Genomic DNA, 19,381 nt, shown 5'->3' with positions numbered 1-19,381 from the left:
TGGCAGAGAGACAACTCAGATTATTTAAGTGAAAGTTGCGCCAAATGATCAAACTTTTTTATCTTTCTTTCTCTAGAATTTGGCTTCATGTTAAAGACTGTTGTGCAAGTACCCTCTTGTAGCAGGAGTGAGCAGCTGCAGCTTTTTAATGTATTTTTCATTATTTGATTTGTTTCTTGGATTGACTTGGTGTCTGGTGTCTTTGTGGTTAACAGTGATCATGTAAACGTGTAAACACAAGTGGTCTTTTGCTTCTTATTTGCGAAGCTGGCAGCTGGTTGAAATGATAGGACTTTATGGCTTGCCCAAAGTGGGATTTTTGATAGAGCATAGGGTTAACACCTCACTATATACTAGCTATTTCAGCGAACAAGTGTCTGTAGTCTTATTACCCATGACTTTCTTTCAAATTTCAGCTTGTAGAGTCATTAGGAAGATGCTTAATTCCAATGTCTTGGTTGGTTGCATGAGAAACTGCTATCTCTTAGATGTGTTGGCGAAGTTCCTCCTCTGATTTTTGTAGACTTGCCCTAAAGTTTCTCTCCGCTTTAACTCTTGTTGAGTTATGCATTAAATGATTCCTCCAACTTGTGTCCATATCAATTTTTTCTCCCTGCAGCCTTCCACCACCCACTGCTGCTGTTGCATCTGCAAAAGGTAGCCGTATCCTGATTCACTGCGTCCTCATGTGTTGGGTAAGAAGTGTCATTAGACTACTAACAATGTAAACACCTTTTAAATGCTTGATGTAATTTACCCAAATGGTTCATCAGTTTAGCGCAAAAAATCATTGAATTTGACATTTGTGGGGTCAGTAACCTGACCTCTAAATGTTTGGGAAACAATGCAAAAGATCGCAAGCTCTCTGCATGACCCAACATAATAGATGTTTGAGTGATTTAATTGCTCAATTTTTAAATCAGTCAAGATTTTATGAGCTGGGTCTTCTTCACACAACAGAGAACAAGGTAAATTGAGTCGACTCTTAACATGGTAAGGCATTTCGTCTTTCCCCTTCTTCTCTGTGTGTGAGGAAATCTGGCCACGGATCCTGACTGAGTGGCATACCATGACTGTGCAGTTTCCAAAAACAGACAAGGATCCATCTGATTTTGTGACTCGGCCTGTCATGATATACATTTATCTTCCTCCGAAACAAAGGATTGGAATGGACAGGTTTGTAGTGTATATATCACATCACATCACTTGTAGATGATGAAGCATTTGTTTAAGTTGGGGTCAAGCATTTTCAGGTGTCTGCTTTGTCAATACTCTGGTGCCACGTCTTGCTAAACACACGAGAAGCTCTGAATTGTGAAACTGCTGCCTCTTGCAGATGTTACAACAGCAATGGCTGTTGAAAGGCTGCAGGGAGAGAAAATGAGATCTAAGGACAGGAAAGTGGAATTGATTTCATGCTTAGCAAAATGAGGGTTTTAGCAGAGGAGCTTTTTGTGGCGGCGGCTACAGAATAAGAAGGAACGTTTGTTTGGGCAACTGGGAGATTTACAGTTTTTCATGCTGCCAACTAAGACATTTGGGTTAGCATCATCCCAAATGGCTGGCAAAGATTGCTTGTAACTGTCAGTGTAGAACAGGAAAGGCAGGTATAGGTTAGGGAGGGCATCCATCGGTGAGCTCTGGCTGGATGTGAGGACCTGTCACACTTGACCAGGTGAGCTACCTGAGGATTTGTCATTTGTTTACCTTTTGTCTTTTTTTCTTGTGACTTGTCAAATTCTTCCTTGTTTTGAAGAGATAAAGGCTGCAGCACATTCCTGGATGAGAGGACTCCATGTTGGACACCACAATCTGGAGAAGTCCTGTCCTGGATGGCTGCGGTGATGACCTCACCCAAGGTGAACTGACCCTTCTACGACGAGGACTTCGCCCAAGATGAGCTGACCCTTCTATGGTGACGCCTCTTTTCCACAGGATGTCTGAAGGTACGTTCTTTCAGATGGTACTCAATATATTTAATCCATATTTAATTAATACTAAAGTGTGCTGACTCTTTTTTATTTTATTTTTTTTGTTAGATGTTGGACCTTGCCAAACGGTACACATACCTCAATGGCTGCTTCGTCACTCTGCCCAACAGGACATGGTCACCAAGATTTTTTTTTTTTTAAATGGACTTTAACCCCCATCCCCACTGAACCATTAATTTGATATTAATGCTGACTTGTCTCACTCTGCCAAGTTTATTTCCCTCTAAAGGAGTTGAACCTTTTTGTGTTCATAGTCTTTTTGCGCGTTATGTTGGGAGGCCTCCCAGCTGGGGATTTTTATCTTCCCCTGCAAAACTATGCGTTACTCGCCTTAGGGATGCAGGGCTATCCTGCATAGTTTCTTTCATAAATAGGATTGTAGGTTGCAGGTTTAGAGCGCGTTTCTTTTCTTTAGGAGGACACAAACCTGGCAGAGAGACAACTCAGATTATTTAAGTGAAAGTTGCACCAAATGTTCAAACTTTTTATCTTTCGATACGAAATAAAACCTTTATTCTGTGGGCTGAATTCCAGGTGTCATGATGTTTAGAAAATCAGACAGAATTTCATGTTAAAGACTGTTGTGCAAGTACCCTCTTGTAGCAGGATTGAGCAGCTGCAGCTTTTTAATTTATTTTTCGTTATTTGATTTGTTTCTTGGATTGACTTGGTGTCTGGAGCTTTGTAGTTAACAGTGATCATGTAAACGTGTAAACATGTGGCCAAAAGTGGCCTTTTGCCTCTTATTTGCGAGGCTGGCTGCTGGTTGAAATGATAGGACTTTATGGCTTGCCCAAAGTGGGATTTTTTATAGAGCATAGGGTTAACACCTCACCCTACACTAGCTTTTTTGGCAAACAAGTGTCTGTAGTCCATGTTGGACACCACAACCTGGAGAAGTCCCGCCCTGGATGGCTGCGGTGATGATCTCGCCCAAGATGAACCCACCCCTTCTACGACGAGGACTTCGCCCAAGATGAACCCACCCTTCTACGATGACGCCTATTTTCCATGGGATGTCTTCAGGTACCTTCTTTCAGATGGTACTCAATATGTTTAATCCATATTTAATTAATACTAAAGTGTGCTGACTCTTTATTTTATCTTTTTTGTTAGATATTGGACCTTGCCAAACTGTACACATGCCTCAATGGCTGCTACGTCACTCTGCCCAACGGGACATGGTCACCGAGATTTTTTTTTTTTTTAAATGGACTTATCCCCACTGACCCACAACCACACATGACAACACTGTACATGTGATGCATCACCACACTAAAATACAGACACTGCTACTTTCAGCCTGTCATGTTTGACATTGAGGACTTGTATTTATTGCCTTCTTTATATCAAGTAAACTTTTGTTCTTAACTTTATGGTTGACTTGTATTTTTTCAGTGATTCTGTGATGAGTGTAATTTTGACAAGTTCGTGCTTTGAACTTAGAGATGTGGAATTCTTTTAATACAATTTGCACTGACCTGTTACTGTAGACTTGGCACCTTTTGGCACTGCTCCAACTGTTTGGTTGATCTTAACCAGAAAACTCAAACCTACAGGTCCTGTATAATCATAGATGTCAACATTTTTTACTTTTATATTTACCAGATCTCCTAGTTTTAAGACACTTTAAAAATCTCGATTGTATTACTACTGCAATTATTGCTAGAAAGAAAATGTGACCCTTGAACTCTGAATGCTAACTAGTGTATTAAGATTAAGAATAGAAGTGTTGACCCTGAGGAGCTGTATAACTGCTGGCATTCAAACTAAACAATGATTACAAATTCAGTTAAATACAGTGAGTGCTTTGTGTGCATCGGCATCAGTTGCAAAAACAACTCAACATTGAGGATTGGTGTTGTAACAGTTTGTTTTTTTTAGTATTTTCTGCTTCCACCAGGAGGCACGGTTTTCAAAATGTACCGTTTTTAGCAACATAGTTGTCTTCAGCAACGACCCATTATCAATCATAGAAAGTTTGGTTGGGATCGGACCATCCATCAAAGCTATATATTTTATATTTTTATATATTTTATACTTTGATATAGACATTTTCGGGACTGGACTATCATCAATCCTAGCAAGATTGGTCCCGATTGGACCAGGATTCACGAAGTTGTGACGGTTTGTTTTTTTTCTCGCAAAAATCCAACTTTGTATCGTTGCCATGGCAACACATTATACGATCTTTCATCATATTCAGCACACATCATCTACCATGCGTTGTCAGTGTTTTCACCAATTTTGGGTTTGATACGATAATCTCTGTAAAAGTTATTCCTGAAATCGTAAAGTAACTTTTTTCATGTTCATTTTCTGCCACCACCAGGAGACGATGTTTTTAAACTTTAAACAGTTTTTGCACAGACATCTCCAGCAATGGCCCATCATCGATCATCGCAAGTTTGGTTGAGATCGGACCTTCCATCACAAAGTTATAAGAGTTTCATTGTGTGGCAAGAAATTTCGTTCAAATACTGATGGTGCGAATTGGCCAAAATTGCCTCTGTTTTGGCATTACATTACATTACATGTCATTTAGCAGACGCTTTTATCCAAAGCGACTTACAATGATGCAATCCAAGATGGCGGCCTTCCTGTAGAATTCACCAGAGAGTCTTCAGCGACTTTTTTGACCGTCCTCACCTAATGAACCTGTGTACCAAGTTTTGTTCATGTACGTTAAACCCGACAGCAGATGACCTAATACCGGTTTTGTCCATCATTTTTTAGCTCCGCCCACTTAAATTTTTTGACGCACATACCCCCGAACCACATAATTTTTCACCAGGCCTGATGCGGTTGCAAAAATTGTTGAGTTTTGGGGTATGTTCAGGGCCTCAAAAACGCAATTCATTTGGCGGGCTGAGGAATCAGAAGAATAAGAATAACTCCTTCAGTTTCAATAGGGTTCTATGCTCCCATATATACCCTTTTTTCATTCAATAAAATATTTGGTTTAACCGTAAAATAGCTTCAGAAAAGATAAATAACATTAAAATACTTTTAAATACACAAATGAATTTAAATACACATTGAGTGGATTATAGGCAACCTATAAAAGTAATGAAACAGAGCACAGCAATACATATTGCCTTGTATTTATGAATGACTTTTAGTCAAAAGCAAGCAGAGGATACTCTCATCTCTCCCAACTCCGTTTCAGCTATACAGCATGGTGCTATAGTCACATAAGTCCACTTACGCCCCCTTGTGGAACTGAACTTGCTTGATCAATGTGACAAAACAGGTACAAAATATTGTCAGTTGTTAATCAAAATGTGTTTTGCTCCAGAAACACTCATCTGAAACAGAGTATTTTTCAAATAACACTAAGCAGAGGGCAATATGAATTGTTATTCTCTTTGAGAATAATTTATTTTAGAGTAATCACAGTTTGGATGAGCTGGGGCTGCTCCATTTTTTTTTTTTTGGACTACAGCAGTCTAGCCCTGAATAGAACAACGTTTATAGCCACAAACTGCTCATATTCTTTCTGTGAAACACTTGAAGGCACAAGTTGTACCCTGTGCATCTGCACAGCTGCACTGTAAATCTTATCACCATGTGTCATTTTCACATTTGATAGGCTCTGCTGGAGTTTGTGACATTCAGTCTGATTGAGCCACTGATGACTGCTGACATTCGTAGCTGCTCATAAACCCAGCATGAAACAAATAACATAAAGAAGTGAGTATTTATTGTGACCTACCCTTATACAAACAATAACACGACCCTGGCTCTCATAAACCTGAAGTGGAAATTGTCTATTATGCCAGGTTTTATTAAGACACGAGCATTACATACACATGATGTATGAGATACTCTTTGAAAACTTGCTAATATACTGTATAGCACCGACTTTCACTCACATCATTCCAATCCAAATGCCAAAGATCAGAGAATTTGACATAAAAACAACAAAGCTGTTTGATGAGACTTTTGCACATGTCTGCATATTGTCTTGTGCCATTAAAGGACTTACAGGAATTGGCTGTGTGGATAAATACTCATACAAGAAGGATGGTTTACTAGGCTTGTTAATGTAGAGAGATGAGAACAGTGAGGTTCACTTTTTTTCTATTTTTGTATGTACTGTAGTTGAATGTTTTCCTCAGAAAATTACAACAATACAGCTATGCTCAGATACCCTGACGTCTAATTCAGTATTCTAATAATTGAATAACATAAAATACTAACATTAGAAGTGGTTTAATGTGAAAAGTAAATATGTGTTTATGTAATATGTTTTGGTTTGACAAAGAGGTTGTCATTTTGTGAATTTCTCTGGTATGTCTGGAAAAAGCTGCACGTAAAACATGTGTCGTGACCAGTGAGGTCATACAGTGTTTGCTTTTCTGTAACTGTAAATTCAAACTTTATGCTGTGGCTTCACCCTCTGTATGCCAATAAACGTGTCGCACAGTAGATATCGCGATGACAGCCGTTACAATCACACCACCACAGTGCTAGAGTCGTAGACACAGTCACCACATTTGTCTTATACCGACAGTTTGTCTGTCAGCGACAAACTGAAAACCTCCCGCTGACTGTAAATACACAAACGACGCCGTATCGGTGACAGTAAATCATCTTTAACATAGCTAACCTATGAGGTTAGCTAATACTCAGTTCGCACACGGAGGACATTTCGGCTCTGTCCGGCCATGTAAACAGAGCCGCGCCGCCGCGTGCACGGAACCACAATGTTGCCAGTTGCAGCAGTACACTGCATGTGCGCGCGCATGGCGAAGGGCTTCAGCGGTAGTATATAGGGGGGACAGATCGCAGGCTCTGACAATAAAATGTCCGGTTTTGGTAGCAGACTTTCATAATAAAAAAAAATAATTGTCAGTTTACCCAATTGATTAAAAATGTATTTGCATTATCACTGACCAATAACCAGAAATAAATCGCAATTTAAAACAAATTATTTACCAAATCGCAAAGGTTACAAATTATTTATTTCAATACATTTGAAAAATAATTTGTAACCTTTGCGATTTGGTAAATAATTTGCTGTAAAATCCAATAGAATACCATTTGAAAAACAAACAAACATTAGGAACCACGAGAAACCAATAGAATATGCTGAATGTTTTCTCTGACTTTTTAGCAAAATACTGTACTCTACTGCAAGGATAAGAAGTTATATTGTCTGTATTTGTATACGCGGGTGATTTTGTACTCCCTGCGTCTAAGATCTAAAATATATGTTTATATTTATTATGTGATTGGATTATTTGACACACATAATGAATGCATTTATTTATTATTATTTTATTTCAGTCTCATCATTAACAATTCTCTGATCGGAATCACATGTTCTATAGATGTCCCAGTTTGACCCAAACCAGTGATGTTCCCGAGGACCTAATCCTCATGTCTTTACTGAACGGAGCTTTTATTGTGAATAATTGGACTGGATCCGGAGTGTGCTGGTTGTCGGTGCTGGCTGATGCTGTTGGAAGAGCACAGGCCGCAGTGATTTGGTAGCCGCTGCAGTAGGAGGAAGGACCGCGGTTCTACCACCTCTATCTTTCACTTTCGCCTTGAAACCTTTTCGGTGGTTCCCTCTTGTAGTGACCAGTAAACTGAATACACAGCAACGTGTTCTATGATCACGAAGTCGTAGTCTTACCGACGGACAGTGATACCAATCGCCATTTTAATCGCACGTTTCCCCCTGACAGAAGCGCTAGCACAACAATGGCTCTGAAAAGAATTCACAAGGTAAGGAAATGAACGACGAGGCCCGGGATTTCGCAGTTTCGTTGGGGGTTTTAACACAATTGTTGGTTATATAATGCTAATCTGGTGGGTTTAGTAGACTGTGAACACTTCAACGATATTGTCTTTAATAATCAGGAGAGGTTTCGTCTGCCAGCTAACGGTCTGTGAATAGCAAGTGACGACAGTGAGAGCAGCAATGCGCCGCTTTTCTGTGTTCTCCAGAGCCGTTATAAACGGCCCAAGTCATCCGTTGACTTGCATATTACCGTTATGTTAGCGGTTATTAATTTACGCCACACGGGTTACCCCGCTATATGTTTATAAACACTGGATGTGATGAGAAATGTAAATGATCGTAACTGCCGCGATTAAGTGATATTAGTGGTGTTGGCTGTTCTGCCTAACGTTATCTGCCCCGGTGGCTGGCTAACTCGGGTAGCTACTTGTTCTATAGAAGCTTGCTAATAACTACATTAGTAGTCTATATTTACAATAAAGCGAGCACAAACACGTCATGTTTACGACTCTCTCTTCAAGTATGAGTCTCAAACACGACACGACACCACACGCAACTAACATTGTGTATTACAGCTATTAAGTTATAACCCAACTCGCTCCTTGATTTGACAGATAAGTTAACCAGCTAGTATGCAAGCTAACGTTAGCTTTGACGTCAAGGTGGACACTTGCGCTAGGTTTATCAACGACTTGTCGTTTAATTTCTCATCTTTCTGCTTGTCTATATGGATGTTGTTAATGTTATGGATTTAGTATTGACACGGCATGAACACACGGCTGTGTCTATGTGTTATCATTTGCAACATCACAGTCCTTTCGCAGTGCACAAACCGTGTGTTTAAACTAGCTGTGACATAATAGACGTGTTGTTCTAGTATTTATTTGACAACATCATTGTGTACGGTCTTCAAGACTAAAGAGCAATAATAGAGGTAACCCTTTTAATAATGTTAGCATTTTGTCGCTGTGGTACAAACGGGCCCCACGCGTTGCTCGCCTTTTATGTCATGTTGCTGACAGCAAGCAGAAGCTACAGCTTATTGTTAATTTGTTTGTTAGATTAATGTGCTTTGTGTCGGTGCTATTTCTCCAGTCACTGTTGCATGTGTCAGGCGGTTGCACCAGCATACAGTTCGACACATCGTGCTGTTGTCTTGTCTTGTCTTGAGCACTTAGCATTTTCTGCTAACATTCCCACCGCAACAGTATCTACCTTACTTTCAGGTCACCAGACGATGTAGTGTCTTTGGATTGAATACAACCTTTGCTGTATATAATAGTGGTTATTTTAGTAACCAGTTATGTGGTTGTCAGTTGATGCAGTGATATTTGAGAACAGTAATTGCACCTGCTTTAAGGGGTTGTTTACAGAGTAATGTAGAATGGTATTTTAAAATCATTATTATCTTTATTAATGAGGTTTCAATCACATTATTCATTTTGCAGGTATGTTGGTTGGTGTTTGTTGCCATTCCAACTTAACACATGGATTTTATTATTTGGGTGATATTAGGGCTGCTATTAACAACTATTTGGTCCATACATTCTGTTTATGTTTACTGACGACCAAATAAACCAGAACATTTCTGTATATAAAGATCCAGTGTTTTAGTGACATCTATTCCCCCGCTCTCCTTTTCCACAAAAGTCAGGAAACAGCAACGACTTGCATTTATGTGAAAGGATGTCATTTGTGTAGTAGCTTTAAATTTTTCTTTTGCTTTTAAATGCGAAAAGTATGCTCTGGTTGGTTTGTCCATTCAGGCTGCTCTGGAAACGTAGCGGCACAAGATGGCACACTCTATAAAGCAAGGCCCTCACCTTGAGTACATATGAAAAGCTTATTGTAAGGCTATGAAAACCAAATTCTTTTTGTTTAGATTTTTATTACAAAGTGATTATACATTTATATAAACATACCTATGGTCAGTACAGTCAGTTTCCAGTGCATAGACCTAATGTTATGCACTGAACGTTTAATAAAAAATTTTTTTAATTTTTACCAAAAAAAACCTCAAACGATCATCAAAGTTATTATTGCAATTAATGAAACAGTCAATTATTCATCGGTTAATCAATTAGTTGTGTCATCCCTAATGTATTTTGAAATATTGAAAATACTATACCATACTGCAGGGCCTATCAATTGACTTGTCATTTGTTTGTGTCAGGAATTGAATGACTTGGCACGGGACCCACCAGCCCAGTGTTCTGCAGGACCAGTAGGAGATGACAGTAAGTGAACATCAGAACATGACTGTCCTCTAAAAAATTGACTAAATATGTGTTTATTTGACAGAGCATTTACAATTACACAAATGTGTTTATTAAATGTAATTAAATTAAATTAAATGTATGATTGACTACCCCTTCGGTTTGATATAAATTGTGCGAAAAACAATCATGGTGAAGGTGTCAACTAAACATGTGGCTTAATGAGTGGAGTGAAATGTTTTACTAAATTAAGGAAGTCCTCTGTGTTTTTTCTTTTATTTCTGTCTTCTCAGTCAGGTACAGGAAATTCCTGTCCTGGACTGTTTCAATGAAAATGACGAGAAAATAATAACGAGAATTTTATTCCTTTTTAATGTAATAGAGAAGTAAATCTGCTCTCTGATATTTAATCTTAACTAAATGAATTCCAATGCATGATAATAATAATAATCAAGTCAAACACATACTATATATAGTTCTGAAGAAATAAAACTTAACTTGTAACATTGTCAGGTAAAGCACCACAGCGATACAAAGCGACTATCAATACCTGCAGTAATATTAATATGAATAGATTTTTCTTGATACATTTATCACATTTGTAGCATCTTGGCATAATTTTAATACCATCAAAACAAGCGCATGGTTTTAAAATGAGAGATTAGCATCAATACTTGGCATTGTGTGTTGACAAATAATTGACTTTATAAAAAAAAAAAAAAATCAGTTCATGTTTAGGAACCTTTAAAATTGCTTGGTGTAGAAAGTAGGGATGGCACACAACAACGCTTCAGCACTGGTCATGTAATTATCAGTTAGGCTGGTATATGTGTGCTAAGGTGAACTGTTTTATTCAATCATGTGATAAGAGTTATGCATGATAGTAGGCATTATCATTCATTAATATTTCTACCTGATATTCAAAGGTGACATACTATACAGCCTATCACCCCTCCGTCGTAACTATAAATATTGGAGATGATTGTATTAACATTCTTATGAAGCAGGCTTACGGTGAATAATTTAGGCCAATAAAGATATGTAGGTGCCGCTGACCATGCAAGTTATTAGAGACTTGTGTGTATTATGGATGCAACTAATAATTATTTTAGAGGAATCTGCCAGTTATTTTACTCAATTTGTTTGAGAACAAAATGGTTAAAAGTACAGTTTTCCAAACCCTAATTTCTTAATTTGTCCATTTCACAAATAGCAAAGCAAATACTATTTAGTTTACTCTCTTAGAGGAACAACAAAATGGAACATATTCACATTGAAGTGAAATCGCTGACTGTACTTAATTCCATTGTAAGTCGCTTTGGATAAAAGCGTCTGCTAAATGACAATGTAATGTAATGAAGTAGCTTTTTGTTAATGAAGAAAATAATATTCAAAGAATTCATTGGTTAATCAATGTTGCAGCACTAGTGTGTTTTATACATTACTTTGTATGTATAAGCAACAATGCATTTGTTGAGTACTATTCTTTATTACATGTAAGCACAGTATAACACAGTGTCACAAGCACCAGGACAGTCTAATGAGGTTCAGAACTATTGCCCTAAAATAAATACCACCTTTGGGAACCTTGTGATGATAATTTTGTTGGCTCTCTGCTGGAAAGTTCTTGGTTTCTGTGTTTAATCCTGGTGCTGTGTTTGATTGCATTACAGTGAAAGATTAATATATCCTGTAACTGAACTTAGGGGATATATAACTCAATTTTTCTAGCCCATCTGCCACCACGATTGTCTGTATCAGGATTTAAAGGCTTTAAGCCAAAAAATAAATGTTCTGCAGCACTTGTTTATTCGTTCTAATTAAAACCAATTAACAGGAAGATTGATCTTTGCATCATTTTCTCATTCATATCCGTTGGTTAAAACACCATTTATCTGCAGTGCTAAGTGTTTTTACAGTTTTTAAACTTGTTTGTGTTTGGGATCTCAGTGTTGTTAGTGGCTATTTTAAGACTCTTCTGCTCTATTAATCCTCAGCAAACCACTAATGAGTCAATGTTTGTTTAAATACAGACAGGTACATTACTGTTCATTGGTGTATTTTTTTGTTAAGTGTTCGAACTTAATCCAAACGTTTGAGCCCATGATTTTCTTGTCACCACTGTGAGTCAGTTATTTTCACTGAAGAAACTAACTTGCTGATATTAAGAGAAGCAAACGTAACAGATTTCGGTCAGCACAGTCAGCACTCACCTGTTGTCAGAATAAACACTTTGCACTTGATTAACACAGACAAGTTCTGCTTGTGACATTGATACAATTACAGCTACAAGTAATTATTATTTTTGTTTGTTTTTTTGTTACTTTCTCATTTGTTTGGTCCATAAAATGTCAGAAAATTGCAAAAAAAAGGAGTTTCCCATACCTCAAAGTAATGGATTTCCTGGAGTTCTCTCCACAAACCAAATATATTATGTTTAGAGAAGCAAAGAAAGCAGCAAATGTATTCACATTTAGGAAGCTCATATCACAGAACCAATACTTCAATTAATCAATTGTCATAATAGTGGACAGTTCACACAGTGATGATAATGATATCAACATCCTGTATTACATTGATTGTGGTCACTTCAGTGTGGTGACAGTTGTGAGATTTTAAAACAGGGTAGTGCATGATAGTCCACTTAATCACATGAAATGAGCTGCCATTTTGGATTATATATATAAAAGATTTCACTTCTGGATTCATATTGCAATTGTATCTAGAGCTGAAACAATTACTCTATTAATCGATTATCTTTTTGAACCTTCTATCATTTATTAAAACAAGATTTATGATTGTTTTAGCTTCTTAAATGTGAATATTTTCTTAATTTTTTTGCTCCTTACAACTAAGAAATCATTCATCATCATCAGAACTGAATCATTTTGGTTTGTGGACAAAACAAGACATTCGAGAACATCATCATTTCCTGGTTTGACAAACACTGATCAAAGTTATCTGACATTTTATGGACCAAACGATTAATCGTTAGTTGCAGATCTAATTGTATCGTTGTCCAAATAAATACTGTCATGTGATAGAGAAACTGATGATTTTCCACTTGTTGGTGTAATTTTGTGTATGGTTCAACTTATAACCATTTCAGTGAATGAACACAGGGTACAATAATGTACAGCTTTCAACAAAGGGGATGGGCCAATGCTTATCATGTCTGCAACACCTTGTTTTCAAAAGAGACCAACACCACACAATATCTCATGTTTTATGTTTGTGACATAAACGCATGTACATACATGTTAATGGATCATCAGGACTTTGTACCTAATAGAGAAAATTAAAGTATTTGTGTACAATTTGGCATTTTGACACATAAAAAAAGTACAAATCTTGCTTTGTGTTTATCAAGTCCGAGCTTGTAGATATATACATGCTGTTCATGTGTATGTATACAAGAGGATATTTGGATGATATTATATCCATATTTTAGATAATTCTTGCTCAAATATAAGGCATTATAATTTGATTGTTAAGAACTTGTGTAAAATGGGAACCAGGTCGTCAGTCTTGCCCGTACTGTATACAGGCATGTTTTGACACGAAAACAGCACCATGGGGAAAAATTGGTAGCATTGGAGGCCTCTGTTGACATCACTTCCTGCCATCCGACATCACATAAACCACTTGATCTCCACAGGAAGCTTGAATCTGATCATGTATACATACTCCTCAATCAAATTCTACTGGTTGAAAGTAGCAAAACGCGTTTTATCACACCTTATCTACCTATCACTACCTTTCAGTAGTGTCCATGAAGAGCATTTTCTGAACGTTATTGTGAATTAACTGTTGTTTCAAACAATATTTGTCATCAGTTGCTTCTTAAGGTTTCTCAGCTTTGCAAACTTAATTTTATGACATATCATATTTTAGGTGTTTCATAACCTTTTTATCTGGTGTATTTTTCAGTGTTTCACTGGCAAGCCACAATAATGGGACCTGTAAGTAATAACTTGGTTATAGCCTCATCAGTCGCATCTTTGTTTGTTTGTTTGCTTGTTTTTTCATTGGTAATACGTTGCTCTTTAATAGGTGCTTAACCAGGGCTGAATCAGATTTGCTAATGTTAACTGAACTTACTGCTTGCTTCATTGGGTTTATTCAGATAGAATGTCTAATGTATAGTCTGCTAACATTTGAAGCCCTAGTGTTTCATTTTATATTCTATTTATGTTCTCCTTGTCATGAACATAAATAAGTAACCGATTACTTTTTCCCGGCCTTAGAATGACAGTCCTTACCAGGGTGGGGTTTTCTTCTTGACTATACACTTCCCCACAGACTACCCCTTCAAACCGCCAAAGGTAAGTTTGACGTAGCTACACATAGTGTACAAAGTAGCAGCATACATTATAAATAAATATAAAATTGGAGGGAGACACTGAGCGTTTCAACATGCTGCAGCTTTATGTTATTCAGTTTCCTGTAGTTCCTTTCATCTGCTTCTCTTTCTTACCCTCCACATTTTTTTCTGTGTTTTCAGGTTGCGTTTACCACAAGAATCTACCATCCAAATATCAACAGCAACGGCAGCATTTGTCTTGACATCCTGCGATCACAGTGGTCTCCAGCGCTCACCATCTCCAAAGGTAGGCATTCAAGCCTAATTTATACTCTATTTCTCGACAGTTTTGACAGGTGTCGCCCGACAATACTTACTCATACATTTTCGATTTATGCCCTCACTAAAGGTTTCATTTGTCTCTGTGTAACCACCCATCTCCAGCTGTATTTTCAGCAACTGGTTTACATCGTATTATCCGGACCTATACAGTCAGCCTGTTTAATTTGATCCATCTCTGCTGCTTTTTCCTCATTTGGATTTTAAATGAAGTTGTTGATAAAATTTAGATTTTGAATTTACTTTGACTGAGAGGACAAGATCAGGTGATCAGTGGAAGCAAACAAACAAGAGCAACAGGAAGAATATAGAAGGTGACACCTGATCACGTTGCACAACAAAATATGACGGTGTCTGTGACATAAGAAAGGTTAATGATTGAAACTTCTGCCTTTGTAAACCACATGTTAAGGGTGTAAGTGAAGAGGGGAAGCACATTGATTTTCCTGTAAATACAACTTCCTACAAATGGTACACAATCCTTTCAGAGGAGTTGTAGTACCAATTGTGTAAATGTCAGTTTTAGCTCTTTTCATCAGCGATGACTTATAAATGCAGTGTCCTGTTAGTGTGTGTGACAGATGTATAGCTGTGACCTACAGTCATAATTTTAGTCATCTGAATGAAAATGGTGAGTGACTCTTAATGTGTCCATTCCAGTCCTCCTGTCCATCTGCTCTCTGCTGTGTGACCCCAACCCAGATGACCCCTTAGTACCCGAGATCGCTCGCATCTACAAGACGGACAGGGACAAGTAAGTGATTTGTTCTCAGGCACCATGCCTGTGGGAGCCTGAGATCCCATTGAATCCCGTTGAATTAAAAAACTAGCTATTGGTGAGCATAAGAATGTAACAAGCATGGATCCTATATCGTCATATGTCTGCAGAGCACAGTCAAGGCTGATGTATTGAATAGAGCTGTTCCTTTTTAATCGAAATTTGGTAATAGTTTGAACATGGGGTGTAAAGTTCACGTTCGGGCTGTAATGGCCTGTTCAAAAATCCATGCTGCAGTCTCATAGACCATTTTAAGTCGTACCCCATAGGATCCAGCAGAGGGTGCTTGTAAGGTTTCCTCGTCATATGACAGTGATTGTCCTTAAGAGGGACAGTCTGAGTGCTTACATTAGGCAGACTCCTCTCTCTCTGATAGCCAGCCACTGGTTTTGTGGAGAGACATGTGGTGGACAAAGAAACCGCAGCACTCTGTAATCTGGCTCATAAATATCTCTTGTGTTCCAGGGACATATCTGTGTAGTTGGGGTGTGTGTTCTCATCCATAGGTGATGGAAATAAAGAGAGCTGTATCGATCCCCGATCAGGTTGATGGACATATGTTTCGGGCCAAATATTATTAGATATTTTATTATGATGTTTGCCTTGACTGAATCTTCCTCATGTTGATTTTCCGTTCATGGAGTGTTTGTTCCATCCTACTCTACTGAATGCTGTGTTATGAAATGTTTTAATCTCTGTCTGAAAAAATTCTAACAACAATACTTTGTGTCAATAATCAATCTGGCCTTGAACCAGTGCTGCTACTCCCTTACTGCAGTGTGTGTGTTTTTTTTAACCTTAGTTGGGAGTAGAAAAATAAAAAGAGCAACATTTTTGCCTGGAACATGTTGAAGTGCACACCTTGGCCTTCATCAACAGCAGCATGCCATTACAAAGGCTTTAAGGAAGGAAGTGCCTCAAACATTGTAGCAGTCAGCTGGTGTTTTCCTTTATGTTATGTGCAGTGTCTGTTATCTGTCCACTTTAGTGACAGGCTGCCTGCCCACACTGCACTGTCAGGGATTTTCAGTTATTTGTGTCATCATGTTCTATTTAGAATAACTAATAATCGGAAAAGCCCAGCTTGTGTTTTCTTTTACATGGGCTGTTTTTACCTTTATTTTGTTATTGTTATAATATTTTGGTATGATTACCATATATATGTTTTCATAACCACTACAGTGGGAATGACTGTTATGTTGGTTTTGTTATGCAAACCTTTAAAAACCTCAATTGCTTTGATTGCTGATGGGGTGACAGCAGTGTTTTTTTTGGTAGTTGCTACGGTGACAATAACATCAAAATTATAAAAAAATAACCAGCTGAAATAGTCGCGCAGAATTGTGTTCTCCTGTAGAGTCTTTGCCTGCTGGGCTCTGTGTTGCTGCTGTCAGGTTAAGTAATGGAGGTAACGGTAACTACTACTGTCATACTGGATCACAAAAACACTTTCAGCAGTGGTTTGAGAAGCTATTTAGCCACTTTCATGAGCTTGTGAACACAAGAGAAGAGACCACCTCCTCAGCTGTAGTCCTCTGACCCACTGCAGTTAAACAGTATATTTACATCTTTATTTGTAGACACTACAACAATATAACAGACTTTTTAAACCCATTAAATTCCATTACAGTGGTTGGTCTAACCTTTTAGTGTTTTTTTTTTGTTCTGTTTCTCTTTTTTTTTCTTTTGTTTTACCCCTTTGTCACCCATGCATTACTTTTGATTTCACAGATGTACCGGAAACAAAACAAGTCAGAGGCAGAAAAAACAACCATAACCCTGAGTGATGATGTTTCTTATCTCTCTCTCTCTCTTTAAGTCGTATGTTAAGATGATGTTATTGGTGGCTAACTTCTACATGAATTGTAGTGTTGCCCCAGAAGTGGTCCATCGTTGGCAAAAATAGAGCAGATCAACAGAAAATTGGCTTGTTCCCCTAGTCTGATGTTGGAAGCTAATAAAAAAAAATATTTTATATAAATATCTAATTGATATAATCACCAGTATAATCACCATAATTCCTACATAATTATTCTAATCTTCATTTGAATAACATGATTACTGTGTGATATTTGTGCAGATCTGTGAGAAAGATGCTGCGATGTTTTGACAATATTTTATCTGAATTAGTCATCTGACCCACATTGTGGCTTGAAGAAATATTGTGATTTTGATTACATTTAAATCAGCCCTAATAAAAGCCCGGCTGGTTAAACACATGTTCCAAAATCCTACAATGTTTGTTTTATAAGGCTTAACAACTAACCGTTCCCTTTCTCTGTCTGTCTGTTTGTCCACAGATACAACAAAATAGCTCGGGAATGGACACAAAAGTATGCAATGTAGTGTTGGAGTAGAAACATGGCCAACCACCTCTACGACAAGGTTAGGGGAGCTTCAGATGTAAAGAGAAAACAAACAAAAAAACCATACAAACAAATGAAAAGTTAAAAACAAGATCATGTTGGTTTTCATTGGAGTGCATTACTTTGAGCCACGCCTCCCCTTCACCAGAGTACCTGTAAAACGCCCTCTGCCCCAACTCCCCACAGTCTCTTCCTCCCTCACTGTTTTACTCTAGCCCCCCTCCCCCCCTCGCCTCTCAGCTCACCTGCCCACCCTCCAGTGTACATATTGTCCACTTGCAATGGTAACATCCATCTCTGCCTACTTCTTATTTAAACCTCCCATCCTTGTGACCTCTAACCTCATCTCTTAACTTTGCTATTCCGTTACATTTTGTCTCAATGCAGGTTGGGCTGTTGTTCCAACCCCCCCAGACTTCCTCCTGTTCCCTACATACCCGCATCCTCACCCACCCTCCCCAGACGTTAAATCACTAAAAGCATTCCTTTGAGTATCTGTAAAACTTTGAGGGGACCTTTTTCTTTATTTACCTTCTGTGTTTGTTTGTTTTTTAAAGGGGAAGGGGGACAATAATATGGAGGGATTTTTACACTCTGCTCCCTTTCTTGTTTTGTTGTCATTGTAATACCCATCCGTTGAGGTGACAATTCAGGAAAGCAGTTTTAGCACGCGAGCCGAAGGGCACTCTGTATTTTATACAATAAATACTTTAAAACATTGTAGGCTATTTGAAATGGCCTTTACTGGTCTTTTGTTGGAAAGGACTTGAATTTATTCCCAACCCACACCTCCTGTGTCTCCCCCCAGCCTCAAACCACCTTACCCAAGTTGACCCCTTTGTGCACACACACACACACACACACATATGCACGCACAACTATAACCCCATGTCACCACCACCTATTCTTTATTTACAAAGTGGAGGGTCAGGACCAGGTATTTAAGCAATTCATTTTTCTTAGTTTAACCTGTGTTTTATTCCCCACCCCATAACTCTTTAGGTTGCTTTTTTTTTCTTTTTTTCTTTTTTTCTTTTGCTATTGTTGAATTAGAAGCTAACATCTTAAAAGGATATGGGACTGGCTTGGGCTCTGGGTGCGAGGAGAACCCACTCTTCTTGCACAAAACCTCTGTATATTGAATTACCTGAGAGGCTCATTGAGCTTTGTGTTGATTAAACTGTGTAATAAAAACCATTGACTCATGTGTTGACTCATTTTCAGGTCCTTTTAGAGGACATTCGGGGGTAAAAGAAAGGGACATGAAGTCAGGTCACATTAACCATGACAATTATAAGTTTAACCTTAAGTCCACAAGCCTTTAGTTCACAAATCAACACTCAGGGTGCCCTCTGGTGGAGCAGTAATGTACCTTCATTTGAAGTCCATTACATGTGAAGACAGTGATTCTGTGTTTGTGCATCAATGAGCAGTGCAGAGCTACTTTGTTAGAATGAATGTATCACATTAAGTCTAGAATGTTTGTTTGGTTCGTTATTGCATTTACTGGGTGCAAAACCCCTTTGAAAGGGTAATGGGGCATTCAGGTGTTTCTTCCAAATTCACAAAAACCCTAATGGGATAGCATCTCATGGCATTGAGAATGACCACCGACTAACCAATAAGAGTTTTGAAT

General features: G+C 38.1%; 1 protein-coding gene across 1 annotated transcript; it reads left to right on the top strand.

The window, feature by feature from the left end:
• The first annotated feature begins 7,434 nt into the window (after positions 1-7,434).
• On the top strand, positions 7,435-18,939 carry ube2d2 (ubiquitin-conjugating enzyme E2D 2 (UBC4/5 homolog, yeast)). Its single transcript, XM_044040362.1, has 7 exons — positions 7,435-7,727; positions 9,917-9,980; positions 13,890-13,921; positions 14,207-14,284; positions 14,464-14,569; positions 15,262-15,355; positions 17,680-18,939. Exons 1-7 carry the CDS (start codon positions 7,704-7,706, stop codon positions 17,723-17,725), a joined length of 444 nt encoding a protein of 147 aa, XP_043896297.1. The 5' UTR covers positions 7,435-7,703; the 3' UTR covers positions 17,726-18,939.
• Positions 18,940-19,381: the final 442 nt, after the last annotated feature.

This window comes from Solea senegalensis, linkage group LG12 (assembly GCF_019176455.1).
Source record: "Solea senegalensis isolate Sse05_10M linkage group LG12, IFAPA_SoseM_1, whole genome shotgun sequence".
Taxonomy (NCBI): domain Eukaryota; kingdom Metazoa; phylum Chordata; class Actinopteri; order Pleuronectiformes; family Soleidae; genus Solea; species Solea senegalensis.
Note: the sequence above shows the minus strand (reverse complement) of the source record. Positions and strands in the feature narration are given on the sequence as shown.

Bases quoted from the DNA above. Each gene is read 5' to 3' on its own strand.
- ube2d2 (XM_044040362.1), top strand. From the start codon at position 7,704: ATGGCTCTGAAAAGAATTCACAAG. The intron at 7,728-9,916 runs GTAAGGAAATGA...TGTTTGTGTCAG, and splicing joins CTCTGAAAAGAATTCACAAG to GAATTGAATGACTTGGCACG. The intron at 14,285-14,463 runs GTAAGTTTGACG...CTGTGTTTTCAG, and splicing joins ACCCCTTCAAACCGCCAAAG to GTTGCGTTTACCACAAGAAT.